Below are 25,507 nucleotides of genomic sequence, written 5' to 3'. Positions count from 1 at the left end.
CCAAATTGCCCAGAGCAACAGACTGTATAATGTCCCCAACGTCTAGGGTAAAATGCTGCCAGTGGAGTGGCAGGGTCTCAGTCTGTATCTCATCAGGAGGATAGTGTGTTTTTGACGGTGAGCACTGATGTCTGACAGTTGGTGCTGGGACGGGCTCCCATTCCTCTGCCCAGCTTCCTGGACACAAGCCCCAGCTGCCCCGGACCCCACGCTCAAGGCCCCACGCCTGGTGAAGGATCTGCCAGCACTGCCTCGGCGTTCTTACTATTTCGGCAAATAACCCCACATCTTCATTTCACCATGGGCCCCGCAAATTAAGTAGCTGGTCCTGTTCTTTAGTTTGTACTTAATGAAAACTTCTGCTTTGAAGGGTTGAGTGATGGTGAAAATAAGGCTTATGTTTACAGCACACTCCACTGAAAAAAAGAAAAATTCAGCCAGAACGAGAGAGATGTTTACTTTTTACCTAAGGAATGCCAAAGGTAGTAAAAGCTGTCAGGGAACCCATGTTTCCTCGTCTCCACACAGGAGTTGCAAACTAAAACCTTCCGGGGTCATTGTCCATTATTTGTATTTCTAGGGGTTTTTTTGGTCTTACGTGGCAAATGGATGATGGTTACCTCAGAGGACGAAGTTTTATTTTTCTTCCATTTGGGAAATTAGCCTGTCATTTGTTTCATTCATTCACCCATTACTTGTGACCTAACATATATTTTATCCTGAAGAATGAAATTCTAACCCTGGTTTAGGATTTGCCTCGCCCAGCCCTGCAAATCTCCAAATCCTTGGCATTCTCCATCAATTGTGATTGCAGGCTTCAGGCAGAAAGAATCTCAGTAAAGCCATGTTTTCTCCCATTTTTGCCATTAGATGGAAGATCTTTGCCCCAAGATTAACTTTTTCTTGTAGGAACTTACTGAGGATTCTGAGAACCCGAACATGGGACCATCCTGATGTGTTCCTACAACTTTCTGATACTACAACATCCACAGGTATACGGCTGGTATGAAGTAGAGGACAATTTAAACCAGGGTTAAACTATGTCCCACCATCTGATTTTGTACATAAAGTTTTATTGGCATACAGTCCCACCCACTAATTTATATATGGTACCTGGCTACTTTTGAAGGCAGAGTTGAGTAGTTGCAAGAGACCATATGACTGCTAAGCTTAAATTGTTTCTTACCCAGCCTTTTACAGAGAAAGTTTGTCAAACCTTGGTGTAAACCAAATGTGTAATAGCAATGCCAGGGGCCACTGCTCCCCAGCCTGGAATAGTGGGTCCTCGATGCCCTCTCCCCCGCCAATTCCACATTAGAGCATCTGTTGCTTGTAGCATCCAAATTTAGTATGTGTTCTCAGTTGCAAGCAACAGTGACTCCAGCTGGTGCAGACAGAAAAGGTCAGAAGTCTCAGAGGAGTTTCACCCCCAACACTGGGCTGGGCTGAGCTGGTTCTTTCTGGAGGTTCTAGGGGAAGAATCCATTTCCTCCATTTGGGACCATAGGTAAGCCTTCTCCTGCTCCTAGAGCCCACCACATCCTTTGGCACCCAGGCCCCCTCTCCATCTTCAAAGACCGCTGCCTCCCTGTCAAAAGGACTCTGATTACATTGCCCTCCACCCCCGAAAATCCAGGATAATCTTCCCATGTCGAGATTCCTAACCACATGTGCAAGGTCGTTTTGCCATGTAAGGTAACATGTTCATTAGAATGTGGACATCCACCTACCATGACGCCCCCTCCAATCTCATCTTTGTTATGCGGGTCCCTTTGGGGAGGACGTAAGTAATACTAACAAGTGCAAACTTCCTCACTAGTGTAAGGGAATTCAGGTATGTGCTTGGTTCCTCCCTTGTCCGATTTTCCAAGTCTCCTCTTTCTGAACTGGTTTCCTCTCTCATGCTGGCCTTGTAATGCTTCCCAACCCAAAAGGAGATTAGAAATATGTATTTTGGTTTAGCCACACCTGGGTATGTGATCAGGTGCTTCCAGCCTCCAAGATAGCCCAACACGCTGCATGTGCTCACCCCCTCCTGACCGGAATTCCCACTCTAGCTAGTGGAGTTGCAGGGTCCCAAGACTCAAGACTCCAAGGGATGAAGGAGGCTTCGTGCAACCTGGCCCCACCGGCCGCAGACACAGCCCCGCTGCGGTGTCTGCGTGCCAATTATGTCTACGTGCAAATTACAGAGCATGTCTGGCTTGAAGGAGCTGAGGTTTCTGACTCCTCGCTCATGGGAATAGGACAGGAGCATTTTTTTTTTAAAAAAAAGATTTTATTGGGTAAGGGGAACAGGACTTTATTGGGGAACAGTGTGTATGTACTTCCAGGACTTTTTTCCAAGTCAAGTTGTCCTTTCAATCTTAGTTGTGGAGGGCGCAGCTCAGCTCCATGTCCAGTTGCCGTTGCTAGTTGCAGGGGGCAGAGCCCACCATCCCTTGCGGGACTCGAGGAATCAAACTGGCAACCTTGTGGTTGAGAGCCCACTGGCCCATGTGGGAATTGAACCGGCAGCCTTCGGAGTTAGGAGCGTGGAGCTCCGACCGCCTGAGCCACCACCAGGCTGGCGCCAGGCCAGGAGCTCTGATTGGTCTCTCTGTTTTGATCATTGCTTTGCTTGCTCCCACCCACCCAAGGTCTGCGTCTGTGATGAACCAGACGCTCTGGGAGGCCGGGCCTTGCGATGTGAAACGCAGGGGACTCTGCAATTAGGAGCCGAGAGGCGTGGGCGGGCGTGTGGCCCCTAAACCTGTGCCCTAATCCGCAAAGTGGGGGTAAGGCTTAGCTCCGAAGGTAGTCTGTTCTGTCTCCCATTTGCCCTGAGTTTGTTCAGCACCTACTACTAACAGGATGAAGGGGGCGAGGTGAGGATGGGAGCAAAGAATTGAGGCCATGAATGTGAGTGCAGGCCGTGTGTGTGTGTGTGTGTGTGTGTGTGTGTACGCGTGTGTGAAGCAATTGAGTCATTTAGGGCACAGATGGAATACTTGTGAAAATCCAGATTCTAGACCTGTTAAATCTTTAAGGGCATGACCCAGAATCTGAATTTTATAAGCCTTTTAGCTTATTCTGATGATCACAAAAGTTGGCAAACCATTATTTTAAGGGATCAGACTTATGTACATAAGTCATACGGGTTTTCATTTTACATTTGGAGGTAAACATGGAACAAGAAGTATTTTATATCTGGATATGTGTATGAATTTTTACCCCTCCCTCCAAAAACTACACATCCAAAAATTCTTTCCATGCATTTGCTTGATAGACGTGGGAAGGCCAAGTGGCCAGAAAGTGAAAGAGCAAGTAATACTACCGTCCCCTAGTGGTGGTGTGTGGCAGCACAAGAGCTTGAAAGCACTGTAGCAAAGATTATGTTCTTGCACATCCAATTTAACCAAATCCAACACAGATGATAAAAGCTAATGTGAGTTATTTCTCATTACTTTACAGTTTAATCTATTACAACCAGAAAATTGCTATGTACCTATTTTCATTGAGCTCAATTTATTTATTTTTAGCCAGGTGATTTTTGCACTCTTGCTTTCAGTTTCTAGGATATTACTACATTGAGATAAGACTTACAGTTTGCAACTAGGATGTCAGAGTAGAATTTACTGTTCTTACATGAGAAAAAGGATATATTTTCAGTGCAAAACCACTTTGAAGTCATTTTAAATAACTGTATTATGAAAAGTGCTTATGAATATTTTCTTTAAGAAGTTTTCCTTGTAAGAGCTCCATATTATATGCCGGGCCCAAATTGGCCCAAATGACATTTGGGGCCAGATAATTCTCTGTTGTGGGTCCATCCTGTGTGTCAGATATTTACCAGCATTTCTGACCTTCACCCACTAGATGCCAGTAGCACACAAACTTCCTGAATCGTGACAACCAAAAATGTCTCCTGGGGTGGCCAGTTAGCTCAGTTAGGTAGAGCGCAGCGCTCATAAACACCAAGGTCGCCGGTTCGATTCCCACATGGGCCACTGAGCTGCGCCCTCCACAACTAGATGGAAAACAACAATTTGACTTGGAGCTGATGAGTCCTGGAAAAACACACTGTTCCCCAATATTCGTCAATTAAAAAAAAAAAATTAAAAAAAGAAAATGTCTCTGGTAAAGGAAGGCAAATTTCCCTCATTTGGGAACTACTGCTCTAGGGTTTTAAACACCAGGAAATTCAGTAATTGGCAACCAGGAGGTGCTGCGAGGGCAGTACTGTGGAAATTGCTAGTGAAGGGGGCTGGCCCAAAGTAGCTCACTCCATTGAGAGAGAAGCAGGGCAAAGCCAGGGACAGCCTCTCTGACCGTGGCGCCCAGCAGATCTTAGCACCTGGGAGAACAGCAGAGGGAGCCTGGTCCTGAAGCTCAACCTGCATACTTGCTCAGTATTTGTCCTCAGCTAAAACAAAGAGAGAGGAGAGGAACCAGGAAGAAATTGCTTCTCAGTGTTTGTAGAAGGACAATAGTGTAATTTCACCAGGGGCTTGGACACATGCTAGGAAAAGGATACATGTGACGTGACCTTGGCACAGGGTTACCTTAAATAACAGATTGTTTTTGTGGGGAGGGGGTGCGGGCGGAGAGGAAGTTAAACTGCCATGACATGTCACAGCCTAGTCCAGAAAGGAATGGTGGGTAAGGGTGTGATGGAGAGACGAGAGTCCACCCATCCAGAGGGCACCCACCTTCCCAGTCGGATCCTGTGTTGGTGATGGGTTGGGGTATTGACAAGGCTGCCACCACCCTCTGTCCTCTGTCCTTTTAGTTGGGTTTGGGTTTGTGTTTTCCTGAAGCTGTCTTTTCCTCTTGGTCAGCCTTTTGTCCTGAATAAAGGATGCTGAAAGCCCCCTAGACCTGAGAATAAGGTGTGATATTCGGATGGTGAGGAAACAGCTCCCTAGGACTCCAGAGACATGATGCTGCTGAGCTGGCCGCCTACATTCAAATTTGGTCCCAGTGATTCCCTGCTGTGTGCCCTTGGGCAAACTGCTTGATGTCTCTGGGCCTCTGCTTCCTTTGAAATGGAACAGCCTTGGCAGCAACAACAAGGGACATACAGTCAGGGCCCAGCGGAGGGCTATTAATCCCTTACTATTGTCAAGTCACTGGGCCGAGGCCACCTACCAAGTAGATGGAAGATTCAAGGCCTGAAATTAGATTTTCTGACTCCAGATCCTGAGTTCTCGACCTCACCACATGCTGGGAAGCTTCTGAAGCCCAGGTCCCACAGAGCTTGCCCTTTAATTGATCTGAGGAGCAGTGGTCTGGATGTGGGAGTTGTTAAGGTTCTCCAGGTGACTCTAACATGCAGCCTGGTGGAGAGCCTGTCTCTGCTCTGTGCTATGACTCAGGTACAATTGCATGATAGACTCAGGCAGTATGTGACCTCTTGTGACCCGCTTATTTCTCTTAGCATAGTGTCCTCCAGGTTCATCCATGTGGTCGCATGTAACAGGATTTCTCCTTTTTTTATGCCTGAATAATATTCCGTTGCATACACATACCACATTTTCTTTATCCGTTCACCTGTTGAAGGACGTTTCCATTGTTCCCACCTCTTGATCCCTCTTAAATGAGGAATCTAAAGTAGTCAGATACATAGAAACAGGGAGCGGAATGGTGGTTGCCAGGAGCTGGGGAGGGGCAATGGCGAGTGCTCACTGGGTGCAGAATGTCAGTTGTGTGAGGTGAGAAGGTCCTAGAGGGCTGCTGTGCAGCCTAGTGACGATGCTTCACAACACTGTGCAGTCGATTTCATGTTATATGTTTTATTTTTTAACACAATTAAAAAAAAAAAGACAGTCAAGGTCAAAGGGATGGTTCAGGGAGCTGCTGAAGGCTCCAGGGTGGGCAGAGGTCACAACCAGTGGGAATAAGTCCGAAGGAGGTGGTAACTGAGCTCACCTGGAGATAGACTTTCTGGGAGGAGAGGCTCTAGGGAGAGCAGGAAAGGGTGGAGCCAGCATTCTAGCAGCTGCCCCAGCCCAGGCAAGCTTCCCAGGGCATAGATGGGAGGCCGACGCCAGGGTTCAAGAGGGTCTGCCCCCTTCAGCTAGAGCTGCGGACTCCCAGCCTCCCACAGTTGCCTCTGCTGGTTAGAAGGTGTGGCCTGCCAGCTCCCGCCTCCCTGCTTCTGGGTGAGTTGACACAGTTACTCAAGTACCTATTAAGCAGGGGGATGACTCAGCCTCCAGTTCCAGACTCCATCTTGCTTGGCTGGTTTTCTGGAAAAGGAGGCAGAGAGAGCCAGTGGGCAAAAGGCAGCCACTGGCAGATCTGCCTGCAGCTCAACTGGTTTCAAATGGTGCCTAGAATTTTGTTTCATTGTATGGAAAAAAGTCTTTGTACCTTGCTGGAGGGAGAAAAAGAGTTACTTAAAGTGTGGTCTGGGGATTTGCTGCCTTGGAATTGCCTAGGATGCATGCTGAGAATACAGATTTCTGGGCTGTGCCCCAGGCTTGTAGAGTGGGACCCCCAAAGGGTGAGGCACCGGAACCTGCCATTTTAACAAGCTCCCCTGGGATTTGGACTAAAGGATGTTGGTGGATCACATGTGGGGATATTTCATGGGGCATTGAACCCTGTACACCTGGCCAGGCAGCACAAAGTAGGAGGTGGTGATGGCCCAACCCTCCTGAGCCTCCTTTGTTCTCAGCTGGTTCTGTCTCGCTGAGCTCAGGTGATTTGAAAGTGCAATGACCTGACTTCCTTTAGGCCAAAAATGATAAATTTTAAAAAGAAGGGAAAATCTTATCTGTTACTCCCAGTCTACAGGTTTTCAAAACACCTATTAATCATGTCGATGTGATGTGTATTGCTTTCTTTGGCCATCGAATATGCAGTGCCCCTTGCTTTAGTAACAAAACCCCAAATTCCTTTTGGAGAGTCACCTCTCCCTCCCTGCGGGCAAGCTGGTGGGCAGGTCATCAAAGTGTCTTGTGGCGTGTGACCCGAGGCAGGCGAATCCATGTTTCTCTGCTGGGCAGCAGGGATGGGGACCCAGTTGGTGTTTATTCCGTGAGCAACTGCATCTTCTCAGGTCTCCATCAGCCCCTAACCCTTTACCTCCTTGCCCCTCAGCTTTCTCTAATCTGTGCCCCAGTTCTGGGGCCCACCCCACGTCTCCCCCATAAATCTCCCTACTGCTTAAGTTCTGGTCCATTTGACAGCTCTGAAGGTTTCTCTCTTTATGTCTGCATGATGCTACAATGCTCTGGAAAGCTTCCATCTGTATTTATCTATCACAGGGAGATGGGAATTGCTGAGGTGATGATGGTAACATGACATTTCTATGCTATTCATTTTGCCATGTTCAACTTCATCCATCAGAAAAGCTCCACATTTTCATCACAGGCAACATAGAGTAAGTTGCTTCCATAGTCTTACTGAGTTTTGAGTCTTTTCCCACTTGCATTGGGTTTTCAGCTTAAACTAACTGCCTTTAGTCATTCAAGTCCAATTTGATGAAAGGGTGAAGAATGAAGGAAGGAAGGAAGGAAGGAGGGAAGGAACAATTCACCTGACCATAATATCCCTCTGCAAGGGCTCTGGTTTCTAAGCAGAGCTGAAGCTCTAGAATCCAGAGCACAGTTGGGGAGAGCTTCTGACTCTTAACTGTAGGAAAGCCCATTAACTTCTAAAGCAATTCTAGTTACAATCTGTGAATCCAGTAAAGAATCAAAATCAACTGAGAATTAGTGTGGAGGTCTGGGAGGAAAGAACCGTGGTGTACTGAGATATTAGTGAAAGACTTGCTACATTGGCACCATATTTCAAACAGGTTACTTTGTAGTATTGTGACAATCAATTGGCTTCAACAAAAAGGACCAAACGCTGGTTATTCAATTTCAGAGACGTGGAGACTAGGCATGACTGCCACCTGGTGGCCATTCTCCAAATTGTTTGTTCATTCAGGTCTTTTAAGGATGAATTTGTGACATTGAATGCAGGTCAAACAAAAACATTCTAAAGCCCTCAACATTTGACTGTTGACCTGGACTGTATACATTTCTATATTCAATTAAAATCTCAATTATAAACCAAAACAGTTTGGTTTGGTCTGGTCAAATAAAATTTCCTCTTTTTTTTTTTTAAATCAGATATTCTCTAAAGAAATTTTTTACTGAACTAAAGGCATTTGTGTTAGGCACGGCTGGAGGAATGGGTCACGGGAGACCAAAATTGGTCTATTAGAATTTATTTGGCATGTTTAAGCAATGGGAGGTCAGGTTAGCAAAGATCATAACCTCCCCTAGCGAGAGGGGTATGGAGTTTTCTAAGGGGAGGTAAGTAAGGCCGTTCCTCTTCCATGCTTCAGGGGCTTTTCATTGCATTGTTCATCACTACTGAGGGTTTTGGGGTGTGGCTGTGTCCTCTTGCTCCATATTCTGGTTCCCATGCCGTTCGGGAATGTTCAGGTCCATTGATCAAGGGCTCCTGTGTGAAAAATACAAGCCAGCAGGTACAAGCAAGCAGGAAGTAAGGCAAGATGGCTTCCAAGATAAGAGGGTTTCTATTCAGCACTTTCCGGGCAGTTTCTCTAGCCTGAGGTGGTTTCTGCTCCCGGCCTAATTGTCTGTACAGATCAAAGCCAAATGAGATATGAACAGGAGTTTGCAGCAAAGAAAGTAAAGTTTATTTAGGGAATTGGTGCCAAACCCAGAGACACAGGTGAGCTAGCGCTCAAAGACCTGGCTTCCCAATGGCCTCTAGGGGATGGGTTTTCTAGGGGAGCTCATTAATCAGGGTAGTTAAGGAAATTGGCGTCATGGGCGCTACCGATTGGTCAGGGCTAGGGTGGGAGACAGTTGATCATTGCATCATGTCCTGAGGTCAGCCACGGGGGGCGGCATTCTGTCCGGTTTCATGGGATGCGGTTGGTGGGGCCACCCCACTTTCAGGGGGCCGGGGCTGAAACACAACGGAGGTCAAGATGGGTTGTTTTGGCCGAAGCTTTGCTCTAGTTTGGGATCAGGTTATTGTATCTTTGTCACAGTCGATAGGCCTGAGGCTTTATATTTTAACACTGACCAGAACCTCATGTTCAAAGGGTTTTGTGATTCAGGGAGTCGATGTGCAGTATGAGCAAAGGTAGAAGGTTCTGGGTGAAAGCAAGCAAATGAGTCTAGTTCTGTTAGACTGCACAGAGCTAGCTTGCCTTGAGGGAAAAGTCATACTAAAGAAATGCAGTTTTTGTGCAGTTACAACCTCCGCCCTCCATCTGGCCCTGTCACCGTTTGGATTGAAATGGTCAGTGGCTCTCTATTCCTCCCAAGTTAACCAGCCAATCTCTCAACATGGACAACAGTCTAATAGTGTTCCAGGGGCTGTTGCTGCCTTATTAATGCGCCCCAAATTTAGTGGCTTGAAATAGCTTTTATTTTCACAGTTTTGTGGAACAGGAATTTAGGTAGGGCTCAGCTGGGCTGTTCATCTGCTCCACGTGGGGCGTTTAAAACCCAGGGTCCACGCCAAAGATGGCTTCCTCTTACTTCACGGGCACTGACAGATGGTGGTCCACCCCCAAACCCCTGGCCCTACTTGTAAAATTATGGGAAATTTTTTGTTCCTCTCAAAGAGATTTGATATCCAGGTGTATGGATTATTTCACTGTCTGTCTGGAAGGGCTTGCTTATTGACTAGTGACAGTCTGAGTTTTAATGAATTTTTGTCTTTTTTCCCATCTAAACAGCTAATCAGTGAAGACCTCCTCCCACCTATTGTAATCTTTGTGTGTTTGGATGCTTGTATCCCAGCAGGTGGGGTTCTTCACCCCACTGCAGTTCTCTCACCCATAGTTCCCACTGCAGGGAAGGAAAACCTTTTCTTCCCTCTTAGGTTCTGTGAATTTGCCAAAAGACATATTAACAGGTGAAAAAGCAATAAAAATTTTAAAATTTTTGCATGCACATGAATTCAGAGAAAATAAGTGAAACCCTGAAGAAGGGGTTAGACCTGAGGACTTTAGAAAAGGGGGCGATCAATTATGGGGAACTGACAAAACAAAGGGCAAGGATTTGGGGCTCCCAGAGGTGATACAAGGTGGAAAGGGGACGAGGAAATGCACAATACGGGTTGTTTAGTAGGGTTTGTTATGCAGACTCATCTCTGTGCCATCTCTGGCCTTCCTGGTACTGGAGAGGGGAACACGTTACAAAGGCAAATTTATGTCACCTGTACAAAGAGAACTTTGTGCCCTGATTTTAGGCGGAATGGGGGATGGTGGGGAGCTCTTCCGGTGCCTTCTGTTTCTCAGTTGCCTTCAGCTCAACATAATCCTTATGTTGGATGGCATATTTTGGGGTGGCGTATTCTGATCCCCATCAACATGGAGAAATTAAAAGGCAAGTAGCTGCATCCTCCCTGTTCCTCCAAATCTCATGAGGCTGAAAGGTAGGAACCAATGGAATTGGTTGGATTTGTCTGCATTATAGGGATGTTTTTGGTTTGTTTGTTTAATTCTTTTACTCCCTCCACTGGATTTGTGGTAATGGGTAATGTGTCAACATGTTGGCTATCTCTGCGCTGTTGCCACCTCAGCTGCCATCGGCCAGTTCAAGATAAGGCCTCGATCTGCTCTCACGATGCTGGCACATCTCTGTGAGGACAGCCCTCGTGAGGTGCCTGAGGAGGTTTGTGTCTTCCTTATTGGTGGGCAAAGCCACCTCCCAGCCAGGTGTGTCCAGAGCACCTAGGACCACCCTCCTCCATGGTCCACTGGCCAGGGGCCCATTGTCATTATTTTGAACAAATCGTGGTCCCCAGTGAAGAGTGACTGCATTCATTTTCCTAGTGCTGCTGTAACAACTTACCATGAAATGTGTGGCTTAACACAACACAAATGTATTTTCTCACAGTTCTAGAGGCGAGGCCAACATGGAGATGCTGGCAGGACCGGGCTCCCTCCAGTCTCTGGGGGAGGATCCTCCCAGCCTCTTCCAGCCCCGCGTTCCTTGGCTTGTGGCTGCATCACTCCCATCTCTGCCTCTGTCTTCAATACTGGGACAGTGCATACGTGTGGTGATTTTTAAAAGGAGTTTCTTCTATCTCCATGGCCACCTCTGAGTGACATGCCATCTCCTGCCAACCCTCTTGCTCTAGTAAATTAGCAGTTACCTGGGAAATATGGTATTTCTCATTCCCCCGTCCCTAGCAAATTTTTTATTTTATTTTTTGCTTTCTACCATTTACTACTAAGGACTTGCTTTGTCCTCAGTGTTTTGTTGTCTCATTAATTCCTTACAATGGCCTTGCATTACCAGGGTTCTTGGTCTCATGCAGCAGAATTAGTTAACGTAAGAAAGAAAGAGGGAGCCTATTACAAAATGTAGGAGTCAGCGCTGCCTTCGTTTCACACATTGAGAAAAAGGAGGTGATGGAAATTTGGGCAGAGATGAAATAGGTTGCCCAAATCACAGTTAGTGTTGGAGCTGGCTTTCAGATCCAAGGGTCTGTTTGTCAAATTCATACTCTGTGAGAACAATGTCTGAGACGTGTCACTTCCCAGGACAACTGGACAAGCCAGTGCCCTACTCAAGTCCCCAGATTGAGGGGGCTCTTTCCCTGCATGGGGACTCCCCACAGCCTTAGAGAGGTAGCCATTGACGCGATAAAACAGGAATTCATTACGGGGCTAAACTTGGCCGCGGGTGGGAGGGCTGGAAGGGGGGCCCATGCACACTGTTTCCTCTGGGTCTAGTTTTGAGCCTGGAGTCACGAGAGGTCAGCTAGGTGGCAGTCGGGAAGGGAGGATGGATGTGGATGAGAGCAGTAGGCACTGCAAGCGAGTCTGTCACCACCGCCACCCTTGAAACGGTGGAATCACGGGCCTCTGGAGATTCCCCGAGTGGCACACGGCCATGCCCTGTGCTTGGACAGGCCGAAGGCGTCTGGCTGCAGCTCAGGAGCTGTGGGTCCACGAGCCAGGCGTTTGGCAAGTGTGCACAAGCCGCCATGCTCCGATGCTCACGGCCGCCGTCCGAACATAAAACATACGACTGGTGCATCACTTCTGCTTCTGAAGCTCGTGCAGTGTCTCGTACCCAGTGCCAACCTTCAAACAGCCAAGGAAGGACATCCTGGGAAAGGCAGTTCCAGCCTAGCGACATGGACACGATACAAAGCCACCACACCTGCCTGTGTCAGGAGCAGCAAAGCGCACCTCTCATTGACCCAAGATGCCAGAGGTTGGCTTTCTTGTTCACCTTGCAGTGCAACAGCTGCCCTGGGATAAGCCAATCAGAGGTGTCTCTGGGGTTCTGATTCTGAAGCCACAAGGCAGCAAGGACAGTGGTGGCTTCTTCCTGTCCTTAGTCCCCACGAGGCAGCGCAGTATGGTGTATACAATGGGGACCCAGGCCCAGGTGCTGGGTTTGAATGGGCTGGGTCTCTGACTTGGGCAAGCTAAGGTCCCTGGGCCTGTTTCCCCATCTTTTAAAATGGGCAGAAAGTGTCTTAACATAATCGTTATGTGGTGGAATGGGAATTGCATCAACTCAGGTTTGAAACGTAATGGATTTGCCGCCGCTTTTTTTTCTGGCCTGTTTTCGAAGCTTGTCTCCCGGCTGCCTGGTGATCCCAGGAGCTGCCGCATAGCCTCTTCTCAGTACATGCAATGGTTGCTCCTGAGTTTGGTCCCGTTACTTTAAGGAGGCACACAGGTGTCCTACCAGGAGCACATGCAGCGTTTCGTGGGGTGGGGGTTTTGCTGTGTGTACTATGCCCTGCAGCTTTCTGGTCCTCAGGCTGGCTCTCTTTTGGTGTCACTGACAGGTGACAGCGGAGAACCCTGCCCCTGCCCCTCCACCATGAGTGCTTTTTGAGCTACTGGCTCTAAGATGCTTGCTCCCTTGGCTGATTATTGTGAAAGCTCTTTTGACGAAGACTTGTGTGCCGATCGACACTGCAGATTTGCTGGCTGGGGATGTAGTTGCACTTTGGTGATGCACACCAAAATCTTGCTTCTGATCTTTGGGCTTCGCTTAAGCAAGTGAACATCTGGTCTATGTCAACCCAAGGTAGTCCTCCCCAAGTGAAGTCCTGTCCTGGCCGCAGGATGGCCTCCATTCCTCTGAGCCCAAAATAGGACCTCTGAGGGCAGCTCCTCTCATGAAACTCAGTTCCAAATCTGGCTCTTTCCCTCATGATGTTTTAGAAAGACACAGGAGGCTGAAAAATAACAGCTTTATTTATGACTGAAGATGTGAAAGCATCCACAAAGTGCCAAGGAAAACCATTCCTTGTTCCTTTTGAAAAATCTCAGTGCCTCTGAGGCCTGAACTTTCACTGTGTCCCAGGAGAGAATGCGTCTCTCAAACAGACTGCTTTGCACAGAAATCGTAATTTTTTTCTCAGCGTCCCCCCCCCAGTTTGTCCCATTGGGCCTCGACTTACACCTGTCAAGTCTGTTCACTCGTTGAGGTGCTTGTACCAGCCACAGCGTCACGTCAGGCTCCCTCCGACAGAGCCTGACACCTCCGTGGAGCCCTTTAGTGTCAGGTTCTTTCTGCAAGTAGTGATGGCGACCAGGAAGTGAGCAAAGGGGCGCGTGAGGAAGTCGGCAAACTAAAGCCTTCAATCTAAGGCAGGCGATTCCATCTTCCTCAACTGAAATAGGGGGTTGGATGCTTTTATAACAGATGGTGTATGTTTTGTATACACAACACACAATGCTTAACTCATTTTATTATACGTGTATACAAACAGATTGAGGGAAAACCTCCAGATTACTTCCCCAAATGATTGACACAACAACAGGAGGTACGGGCACAAGTAGCCCTTAGAATTTGAACAGAACGGGAAGACATTTACTTTCATAACACCTTGGTGCAGATGCACCCTAGGGACCCCCTGGCCCAAGAAAAGTGCTGGTTTTTCCTGTACCTACACTGACCACAAGCGGGTCACCAAACACTGATTGTCAACAGAAGAAACGGTGGCTGCTTGAATCCCAGGGCTTCCGATAGCAGCAGCAGCTCTACCGTCACTAAAGGGATTGTATGCAGCACATCTCAGAGACATGGGTCCGTGACAGTTTCTGTTCTGGAACATATCCATTAGAAGTACGTATCGAATGCAAATCAGAGATTCATGAGACTAGAGGCCACCACAAGTCCAGGAAGAGGGCTGTCCCTGTACAAAGGGCTCACAATCTTAACTGGATCTTTACGACGGCAAATGTCAGAGGAACACTGTAAACAAGACAACTTAAATATGAAAAACAAAGCAAAATGTAGTACAACATATAGTTAATGAAGACTTTCTTTTAGGTAGGGGTGTCAGAAAACCCTGGGATAGATTTTATATCACAAAATGGTCCGTATCGCCCGAAAATGTCTTTTGATTGGACAGTAAAATAATATTTGTTGGAAGTTAAAAACTGAGATAAAGTACAGGCCATTGGGAGTGGTAAAGCTTTAATTTCTCCAATTTTCTTCCAAACCAGCTTGTTATTAGCGTTCTCGTGGCACAGGAAGAGGTGGTAGCTTTCCACAGGCGCGCACCTTGGGTTGATTTTGGCTATGTTCCAGGTTAGGGCAATGCCTCGCGGTCTCAGCACCCGCTTTACTTTGAGCTCGGGCTTCTGGGGAGGGAGTGTGTCTCGCGTCTTGTCCACCAGCTCGGGGAGTGGTGCTGGTGGTTCAGGGAGAGGGGGCAGGTGCTCAAAGGACTCAGGAACCTGAAACACATTGATAGAAAGTTAGTGAGATGAACTGCTAGGTGCCAATTACTTGACAGTGGTCACCTGAAGTTCTATAAGATGATTAGTTCGCATTCCTCAATCCATGTAACAAAACCCCAAGAACAAAGGATACTTCAAGAATATGTGAGGCTGGATCCGGTCTTTTCCAGCTTAACGTCTTTTGGAGTAAAGACTTCTACAGACTGGAATATCCTATTCCAGAATGGGTTAGGTCCCAGACATTTTGGATAACAGTCCATCTCATTTCCAAATTGTATTCCTAAACATTGTGCTAACTTACATGCAAAGTGTGAGGGTACGAGAACACCCGTTTCCCTCCATCGTCATCAACAGTGGCTATTACTCTTAAAACAAAAATCTTTTCCAATTTGTGGAGAAAAAATGGTATTTGTTTTAATTTCTGTATCTTCTGGAAAAATCAATTATGTTATTTTAATCGCACAAGTAGACTCACAATAGCACGTTTTAAAAAGCACATTAAAGTGTTTTCTAAACTGAAATATGACCCAAATATTTCTTCATGAGCAAACTGGGTACTTCTGTTTCCATTCAGTTGGAATGACTGTCCCCACGCATTTCGTATCAGTACCTGGGCTGCAGTTTGTGCCACTGGGGTTGTTTCTTTTGAGACTGAAACAGCTTTCATAGGAGACTCCAGGGTGGATACTGGACTTTCTGTGAACAACACAAGGTTTAAAAAGTTAAACTGATGTGCAATAATCAATCCCTTAGCCTTTAAGGCAAGAATACTTTATGTCTTGGGTGGTGATTAAATGTGAACTAAAATTACAAAACTGTGAAATAGCAAAATAAATTTTTGATAAAAGTTTAAGATCCAAAGTTACCAAATATAGAGCATTTTCCTTTAATGTGACAAAATTCCCCACTTAAGGTAGTTAAGTCATCATGAAACTGGGAACTAGGAAAAGTTACACAGGGGAGGGGAGTCCTGCTCAGTGGCCGAAGGGATAGATTCTGCTCCGGCAGGTCAACAAGGATGACCACAAACACAGAGCTATTTACAATCCCACACGAGTATGTGAGACCACAGTTCTGGGAATTCAAGCTAAAAATCCTACAGGCTGGGGTTAGGAAACCTCTACTGTTTAGGTCTCTGTTAGCCTAGGGAATTAGACAGGAATTGTGGACTGCAAAAAGGAAAGGGAGGGAGGAGAGACAGAAGGGAGAATGGAAGAGAGATGGAGAAAGAAGAAAGAAAAGGGGGAAAATAGGGAAAAGGTGGGTGTGAGGGAAAGAGAGGTTTAGTAGATTTGAGAGTGGTTGGAAAATAACTGGGAAGAGAATATGTGGGGATGGTAAGAAAAGGGGCTTCATGGTGGAAGGTAGGAGAGCTGAGTAGAATGCTAACTTCTAAAAATCACAGAAACTGGAACATATCTAATAAGCAGTAAAAAGCATTTTAGATTCATTGTGCATGTAGTGATTTAACTGTTTAATATACTTTGTGAATCTCCCCAAATGAAAATTGTTATTTGTATTTTTCTTTTGATGGACAAAAGGATAATTAAGAGTCTGCATTGTGTTTCAAAGTTAATTGATTGGTCACTTTATTTACTGGTGTTAAAAAACCTTTTTAGAAGAGGTGATGACTTTATGATTTTTACTTGTAAGAGGATGTACAGCCCTTTTTACCTGGTTTAATTAATTAGAACTAGATTTGTGAAAGCATAATCTGTAGATTATTCATCACACAAGAGCTGATACAAATAGCCTGTAAATTTTCAAGTGAACAGTTTCATACAAAAAGATTCTAACAAACACGACTTTCCATAACTAACATTTTTTCTTTCAACAGTTTGTAGAAGATAAAGCTAGAAAAATTTGCAGGGTCCAGGTCATTAAGGATTTGTATATCTTGTTAAAGAGTTTAGATTTTATCCTAAAGACAAAAACATAACCAGATTTGTATCTAAGAAATAATATTTTAGTGGTAGCTTGGAACATTCATTAAAAGCAGTAAGTTAGGGCAGAAATTAATTACTAAGCTATGGCAATAGACAAGGTTAAAGGTGATGAAATTCTGAAATATGGAAAAACATGAACCAGATCTGTTAGCTTTCTAGGACACAGAACTGGTGATGGGCTTGAAAACTGACCACATAGTCAGTTTTCAGATCAGAAGAGGCAGATCTGAGAGTCAAGTGACTCTTCCACGCTGGCTTGGGAAACGGGGTGAGCTGGCGATAAGCTAATTCATCCAGTCTGAGAATATGGGAAATGGTCCAAGTTTGACCTGACTCTCATCCAGGACTGGACATTCTACGAGCCTGACTCCTATTACCATGAGTCAGCATCACGGATTAGCTGATCTATCTTTCCGATTGCTAGATTTCAAACTGAAGCCCCTAAGTTAGGGGCATAACTTATTTATTTTGTTAAAGCACTGAATGAATGTGTTCTTTTTATTTTACCGTATCTCAAATCCTGTATTATGTAGTTTAGAAACAGTTTAGTAATCCTAATCATTAAAAAGTAACATTACTTCATTATGGACTCCAATTCATTTTTCAAATTTATATTTTTAATCTTCATCTTGAAACTGGAAATTCAAGGGCTTTTAAATTCCATCATGAGGTATCTGGAGATCCCAATGGTTCCTACCCTTGTTGGATCCACAGTTGAAAGGGGAAAAGGAACTGGATTACTTACTTCCTACCCTAATCTCCATTTTTAAATATTACATAATTTACTAATGCTAATTAGTGGAATTCAAACGTTTCATCAAAAAAGTACCATAAACATTCAATTGCAGTTATTAAGAGATGAAACATTATGCCTGATTACCAGCCCCAGGGGACTGTCTTTTCCTTTTTTTGTGTAAATCTGAGGAAGGCACTGCTCTCACTCTCCCTCTACATTTTCATGTTATGCCTGTGAACCCCAAGAAAAATTCATCTATTGAGATGGTTTTGGACTCCCGACGGTTAACTGGGCCTAAGTTCAAAATCAGTGTCTAGTGACCACTTACTGACAGGGCCTCTTATGTACTCTGTGTGCAGGGAAGAACCACAGAGTGAACTCTCGGTTTCTCACACTACGCCTGGCGTGCGTGTTTATGCCACCGGAGTCAACCACTACAGAGAAGTCCTTTTATTCTGTCAAAGCCATGTTATCTCTCACCCAACCAATAGACTGTGACCTGCCCTGACCCATAAGAACTGCACAAAATGTACCCTTATTGGTATTTATACCGACCGATCCAGTACAATTAGGAAACCTCATTTACATGAAACAGACTAACATGGCAACTATGGGTGGGAAGTTGTCCATAAAAAACAGTCTCTCCTTTATCTTGCTGGAGCACGCTTTCAGTTTCTGCCAGGGGCTGCGTATTCCTGGTTTGCAAACTATTAGTTGAATAAAGTCTCTCCTTTTTTGCTCCAGTGCATCTTGCTGGATTGTTTACATGTCCTAGCATCCTCTCACAACTGCTATTGTTGTGGTTAAGGAAGAAAACGTGTGTGCTACCGGTGGAAAAGAGATTCGGAACAGCCCCAAACAACCCAGGTGTCTTTCACCGAGTGCATGGATAAACTGTTTTGCATTCATCCCATGGAATACTACTCAGCCATAAAAAGGACTACTACTGATATATACAACTTAGATGACCCCCACGGGAATGAGGCTAAGTGATGGGAGCCAATCTCAGAAAGATACACAGTGTATCTTCACATTCATATACGATCCCTGGAATAGCATCATTACAGAGGTAGGAACAGATGACTGGTTGCCAGGGCTTAGGGACTGGGGGCAGGAGACAGGTGTGGCTGTACAGGGGGAAGCACGAGGGAGCCTTGGAGTGATAAGACAGCTGTGTCATTTGATTGTGGCGGCAGTTCCACGAATCTACATGTGATAAAACTGCATGGAGTTATAAACACATACACACTAAAACAAACTGCATAAACAGGTCAAGTATGTTTTGAGTTGTCACCCTTCCCTCCTTTTTAAAAAAGAAAGACAAATCCTTTACCTGTGTTGCAGTTTGATAAGCCTTCTTTTGTCAGATCAATCACTGAATCAAGTTTCTTCTTCTTTATAGTCTGAAAAGTTATGTTAAAAAATATTTTGCCTCCGTAGCAGAAAATGTTTTTAAAAAATAAAGCACATTTAAAATTACTATATAGAAGCTAGACATTGAACATTCTCTGGGTCTTCATGGTTAATCTAACTCAACTATGAAAGAGAAACTCAAGAAATACTGTATAGTGTCTGAGAATATGATTAAGCAGAGTCTAAGCAAGTAAATTTCGTCAGTATGTCTGTAAAATATGTCTGTCAGGAGCTGTTTGCTTGTTAATGTTTAAGCTAGACTGGAACCTGGTTATGCTAACTAGTCAGACATTAATTTCTCAGAGAAAGAATCTCCCAAAGAATGAATAACAAAGCTCAGTCATCCAACATGTAGCCAACACTCAAGTTCCTAGATAACATATTCAAATAAACATTCAAAGACAATATTATCTACCATAAATTCAGTTTCAGCATCAGGTGAATTGCTAGAATTTCCTGATGTCATTTTTCCAGTATCTGAAAGAAAATTATTAAAATATGAATATTTGACAAGTTTATTAAACTATTAAATATTTATGGACTTTGTAATATATAATGCTGAAACACAGTAATAACAGGAATGCTAATTAACCAATTTATTATACAATAAAAAATTAACTCAATTGACTTTACCTATTCTGAAGGCTGATGAGCAAGTTAAATGTAGTTTGAAAGATTTTGTCCTTCTGTAACTTTACAACTATACTAGTAATGCTTTTTTGAAAATCTATCTGTAAACTAATAGCATTTGAGGACATAAACTTGAAGTGTACACATTTTTTATTCACAGTATCTTTGGAGTAGGCTATCTGAGATGGCTGGGGAGCATTCTTCGTAAAACCAGCAGAAAGCCTCAGATAAATGCTTAATATCCCTTCAATTCTTTGATTCACAATGTAACCCCTAGCCAGAGGTGCTAATAATTAAGTAGCTGTATAAGTGGACACAAAGCTTTCTGAAATTAAGATGCAAATACTCTAATATATAGTAAAAAATGAAAAGGAAATGGAGAATTTTGAATGAGAAATTATGGGCCAACAAGATAGCTATTTTGAGAGGAAAGTTATTATAAATTTAAGGTTAAAGATTTTTTTACATAAGTATGATAAGACAGAAACTCTAAAGAGCAAGAAAAGTACAGTGGTACCTCGGTTTTCGAATAAAATTCATTCCGAAAGACCGTTCGAGTTCTGAAATGTTTGAAAACCGAGGCACGGTTTCCCCATAGAAAGTAATGCAAAATGGATTAATCCGTTCCAGACTTTTAAAATCAACCCCTAAAATTATAAATTTAGCATGAATTTTACTATCTAATGATACCATAGATCAATAAAATTTATGGCATTCGTAAACTGAAATGTTAGTCAACGGAGACGTTCGAAAACCGAGGTACTACTATATTATAAAAACACCAAAACTTAGAAATCAAAGATACTAAAGAATGCCCAAACTTTAACTCTTAAGTATACTGTACACTTAATAGATAAAACAAAAAACATACCATCAACACAGGCCAGACCAAACAAGTAAAAATAATGTATATGAAAGGTAAGTAGTTTTATAACTTACAAAGTCTTAAACAAACAGTAAAGAAAAAAAGGGCCATAAATTGATAAACACAAGGTTAAAAAAAAGCTCAATGATATTAGAAGATCATTTATTCACGTAATATTAATCAAATATAAATTAAAACATTTTTGAGAGAATTTTATTAAAACATAACATTCAAATCTCTAAACAAATACTGATTTTAAGCTTTGTAATTTGATAGATCATATTTTAATCGACTTAAGATACCTGTTAGATTTGATGTGACTGCTGTTGTCAAACTAGGGCTTTCCACAGAAATGAACATAACATCATCGTTACTAAAATGATAAAAAAATAAAAAAATAAACTGAACATGCATTATTAGGCTTAAACATACAATCAATGGTTAGAATTTTAACTTAACATTTCATAACTGACACGTTTTAATCTAATAATTGGGGGGCAGGGGAATGGAAACAAAACCAGATACCCAAGAAACCCCATGCATTACCAATTAATTACCTGATCAAAAGTTCATGGATATGCAATAATAATGGACCCTTAAAACTCAGTAGCGATCCACTTACGATGATCAAATATACAATCTATAAGTATACAATATACATAAATGTACAAAATATAAAAAGTCACTCTAGCACATATACTTGCCTTCAAGAAAATGAAACGTGTAACTGAAAGGAATCCATTAAGACACTCGGACTCTTATAGATACAGGACTATAACAAATAAAGCTATTAAAAAATTCTGCGACTACGTTATATCATCACAGTGGCAATATCTGCCACAGTTACTAAACTGAGGCGTTGATTGTCAATGATACTGATTATGGTCACAGAATATCCCGAGTCAGAAGACTGTCTTCTCCCATTTGACCCTGATACTACTTTTAGGAGTTTGACATTTACATCAGAACGTTAAAGAAAATCTTGACACAAATTTCATCAAGCCAATAAAATTACTAGATGACTTTTCTATACACAGGGTTATAGCATTTTCTTATAGATGTTTTTAATTTTAGCTTCTGTATTTAGGTCTATAATCCATTTCAAGCTATTTTTACATATGGTGTTAATAAGTAAGTTTGAGGTCCACTTTCCCCTTCTGGTTATTCCAGCAACATTTGTTGAAAAGATACTCTTTTCACCCTTAAATTACCTTGGCATCTTAGTTGAAAACCCATGAACTATATGTATACTCTCTAACCGATCCATTGATTTGTATGTCTGTCCTTATGCCAACACCATTGTGTTAATTACTTTATAGCTTTATAATAAATCTTGAACTCAGGTAGTTTATGGCTCCAATTTTTTTCTTTTATAACGTTGTTTTCCTCTTCTAGGTCTTTTGCACTTCACATAAGATTTCAATCAGCTTGTTACTTTCTACAAAACATGCTGCCAGGATTTTGATTGAGATTGCATTAAATGTACAGAACAATTTGGGTGAAGTGACATTAATAATGAATTTTATGATTATTGAATATGGTATATCTCACCACATATTTAGGTCTCCTTTAAATTCTTTCAGCAATATTCTGTACTTTAAAAAATTAATTAATACACTTTTTTATAGAGCAGTTTTAGGTTTATAGCAAAATTGAGTGGAAAGTACAGAGGGTTCCCATATACTCCGCTCCTCAGTCCCCCAACTCCCCTACTATCAAAATCCTGTACCAAAGTGGTACACTTGTTACAACGGATGAACCTACACTGACACATCATCATCAGCCAAAGTCCATAGTTCACAATAGGGTTCGCTCTTACTGTTGTACGTTCTGTGAGTTTTGACAAATGAATAATGCTATGTATCCACTATTGTCGTATCATACAGACTAGTTTCTCTGCCCTAAAAATCCCCTGTGCTCTGCCGATTCATCCCTCTCCAGTAACCCCTGGCAACATTTCATCTTTTTGTCTACATAGTTTTGTATTTTTCAGAATGTCATATAGTTGGAATCATACAGTATGTAGCCTTCTCACATTGGCTTTTCACTTAATAATACGCATTTAAGTTTCCTCCATGTCTTTTCATAGCTTGATAGCTCATTTCTTTTTTAGCAATGTTAATATTTCATTATCTGAATGTACCACAGTTTGTTTATCATTCACCTGCTGAAGGACATCTTGGTTGCTTCCAAGTTTTGGCAATTAGGAATAAAACAGCCATTTTATAGAATTCCATTTTCTCTCTTTTCTTAGCATACCAATTACACTTCTTTTTTTAAGGGTTGCCCTATAGTTTGCAAACACATTTACAATTCAAGTTCACTTTCACGTAATAACAAAATATTCCTAATTCCTCATTCCTGTTCCTTGAATCATTGCTGTCATTCATTTCACTTATACACAAGTACACACACACGTGTACACACATACACACACACACACACACTCAAACACACTGTTGCTATTATTTTGAACTCTTGTCTGTTAAATCAATGAAGAATAAGAAAAATCAGTTTCTAATTTACCTTCGCTCATTCCTTCCCTGATGATCTTTTCTTTATGTAGATCTGGTTTTCTAACACATCATTTTCCTTTGATGTATTTTTTATATGATAAAATAATTTTTTATATGATAAAAGTTCTTTGAAGAATTTTCAACCTTTCTTGCAAGGCAGGTCTACTGGCAACAAATATCCTAAATTGTTTGTCTGAGGAAGTCTTTATTTCTCCTTCACTTTTGAAGGATAATTTCACACAGTACAGAATTTGAGGTTGGTGGTTTTGTTCTCACAGCACTTAAAATATTTTACTTCACTCTATTCTTGTCTGCATAGTTTCTAAGGAGAAGTCAGATGTAATTCTTATCTTTCCTCTTCTAGAGGTAAGGTATTTTTCCCTCTGGCTTCTTTCAAGATTTTATCTTTGATTTTCTGAAGTTTAAATATTGTATGTCTAGGTGTAGGTTTTTTTGTTTTTTGTATTTATCCTGCTTGGTGTTCTTTAAGCTTCCTAGATCTGTAGCTTGGTATCACACATTAATTTGGGAGAAATTCTTAGTCATTATTGCTTCAAATATTGCTTGTGTTCCTTTCTCCCCTACCTCTGGTATTCCCATTATGAGTATGTCACTTCCTTTGTAGTTGTCCCAAGTTCTTGGATATTCTGGGGGTTTTTTTGGTTGTTTTTTAGTTTTTGTTTTTTCATGTTGGAAGCTTCTGTTGTCATATTCTCAAGGTCAGTGATTCTGTTTCTATTTTAATGAGGTCATCAAAGACATTCTTCAATTCTGTTAGTATTTTTGATATCAAACATTACTTTTTCTTTAGAATTTCCATCTCTGCTTACATTATCTACCTGTTCTTGCATTTTCTCTACATTTTCCATTAAAGTCCTTAGCATACTAATCATAGTTTTTCCAAACTCCTGGTCTGACAATTCCTGCCATATCTGACTCTCATTCTGATGCTTGTGCAGTCTTTTTGTGTTTTTTTGCCTTTTAGTATGTCTTGTAAGTTTTTTGTTGAAAGGCGGACATGTACTGAGTAAAAGGAACTGTAGTAAACGTCCTTCGGTAATGTAGAGTGGTAAGGTGTGGGGGTAGGGGAAGTCCTGTGGTCAGGCCTCAGCTTTTCATGAGCTTGTGGCCCTGGAATGTGAACTTCACTAGTGCTTCTCCGTGCCCCCACCACCTTAGGTGAGACAGGAAGGCTAGAAAGGAATCGGGTACTTCCTTTCCCCCAGGTAGGTGAAACTCGGAAAATAGTTTCTTCTTAGGGCAGGCGTCATTAAGAAAGAGAGAGCTCTGGTGTATTTCAGAAGGCTCCTTTTACCTTCCGCCTGCTGGAAGCATGAAGGGATTTTTCTGTAATATTCACTGTGAGGACCTGGTAGAGCTTCTGGAGGTAAAACTCACACCACTAAACGCCTTCTCCCACCCCCAGAGTTTCAGATTTTCCTACCTCTGCACTAGTTCCTATGGTTTCTGCTTGTGAGTTTCTGTGTCAATCCAAGTATGTTGTGATTCTCAGTTTCTCCAATTTTGGAAGCAGTGGTTTGATCTGTGACCCTACTTCTCTGATGGATCTAAGAAGAGATGATATTTTCAGTTTGTTCAGCTTTTCACTTGTTGGAATGGAATAATGACTACTTACATGCTGTACCAGAAATCTGAAGCCTACTGTGCAGTTTTGAAGTTAGGTCTCATAGATATTTTGGCCTATATTTTATCCCTATGTATACTGTTCTTTGATATTAATGTAAATTATATTTATTTTAAATTTCAAATTCCAACTGCTTGTTGCCTGTGCATAGAAACACTATAGAAAAATAGTATGATATATATTATTTATACATATATATGTATATCTCGTACACACAGTACAGAGGTAGTATGATAAACATACACATATATATCTTATAGAGAAACAGAAAAATTTTTATATTTATCCATATATTCACAATTACCAGGATTCTTCTTTACTGTACCTTTGCATAGATCTAAATTTCCATCTGGTATTTTCTTCTGCCTGAAGAATTTCCTTTAACATTTTTTGTACTGCTGGTCTGCTGCTGATGTATTCTTTTTCTTTTTTTAGTGTGAAAAAAGCCTTTTTTCCCCTCATCTGAAGTGTATTTTCACTGAGAGTAGAAATTTGAATGGACAGTTTTTCTTTCAATGTTTTAGAGATGTCTCTCCATTTCAATACTTTAGCTTACAGCAAGAAGTCTCCTGATCTTAATTTTTGTTCCTTTCTAAGTAATGTGTCTTTTTTCTCTCTGGCTGCTTTTAAGATTTTCTTGTCAACACTGACTTTCAGCAATCTGATTATGTGGTTTTCCTTTATGGTTCTTCTGCTTAGGTTTTTTTATTTCTTTTTTTTCACATTTATGGTTTTAGAATTTTCATCAAATCTGGAAAAAAATTTAGACAGCATAGTTTTCTGATCTCCTTAACCCCTGCCTAGTGATACTCTAATGATATTAATATATATTATATTAGACTGCTTGATGGCGTTCCATAAGTTACTGATGCTTTGTTCATTTTGTTACTCTTGTTTCTCCTCATGCTTTTGTTTGAACAGTTTCTGTTGCTATTTCACTGATTAAAAAAAAATCATCTGTTCTGTTGTTAACCTTATCCAATGTACTTTTCACTTTAGTTGTTGTCTTTTTCATCTCTGGAAGTTCAATTTGGGTTGGTTTTTCCTTTCATCTTCCATTTCTCTCACCA

General features: G+C 42.4%; 1 protein-coding gene across 2 annotated transcripts in view; it reads right to left on the bottom strand.

The window, feature by feature from the left end:
- Nucleotides 1-13,504: 13,504 nt before the first annotated feature.
- ATF7IP2 (activating transcription factor 7 interacting protein 2) overlaps nucleotides 13,505-25,507 on the bottom strand; it is a 33,336-nt gene continuing 21,333 nt past the window's right edge. For both annotated transcript variants that reach the window (XM_033101053.1, XM_033101055.1), the window contains 5 exons: nucleotides 20,579-20,649; nucleotides 19,197-19,258; nucleotides 18,702-18,771; nucleotides 15,297-15,382; nucleotides 13,505-14,683 (listed from right to left, as the gene is read on the bottom strand). In XM_033101053.1, the coding sequence (XP_032956944.1) occupies nucleotides 14,270-14,683; nucleotides 15,297-15,382; nucleotides 18,702-18,771; nucleotides 19,197-19,258; nucleotides 20,579-20,649 (703 nt within the window). In that variant the 3' untranslated portion in view covers nucleotides 13,505-14,269. The remainder of the gene's footprint in view (nucleotides 14,684-15,296; nucleotides 15,383-18,701; nucleotides 18,772-19,196; nucleotides 19,259-20,578; nucleotides 20,650-25,507) is intronic.

Source organism: Rhinolophus ferrumequinum (assembly GCF_004115265.2).
Source record: "Rhinolophus ferrumequinum isolate MPI-CBG mRhiFer1 chromosome 15 unlocalized genomic scaffold, mRhiFer1_v1.p scaffold_54_arrow_ctg1_1, whole genome shotgun sequence".
Taxonomy (NCBI): domain Eukaryota; kingdom Metazoa; phylum Chordata; class Mammalia; order Chiroptera; family Rhinolophidae; genus Rhinolophus; species Rhinolophus ferrumequinum.
The sequence above is the reverse complement of the archived record's forward strand: the minus strand, read 5'-3'. Positions and strand labels throughout refer to the sequence as shown.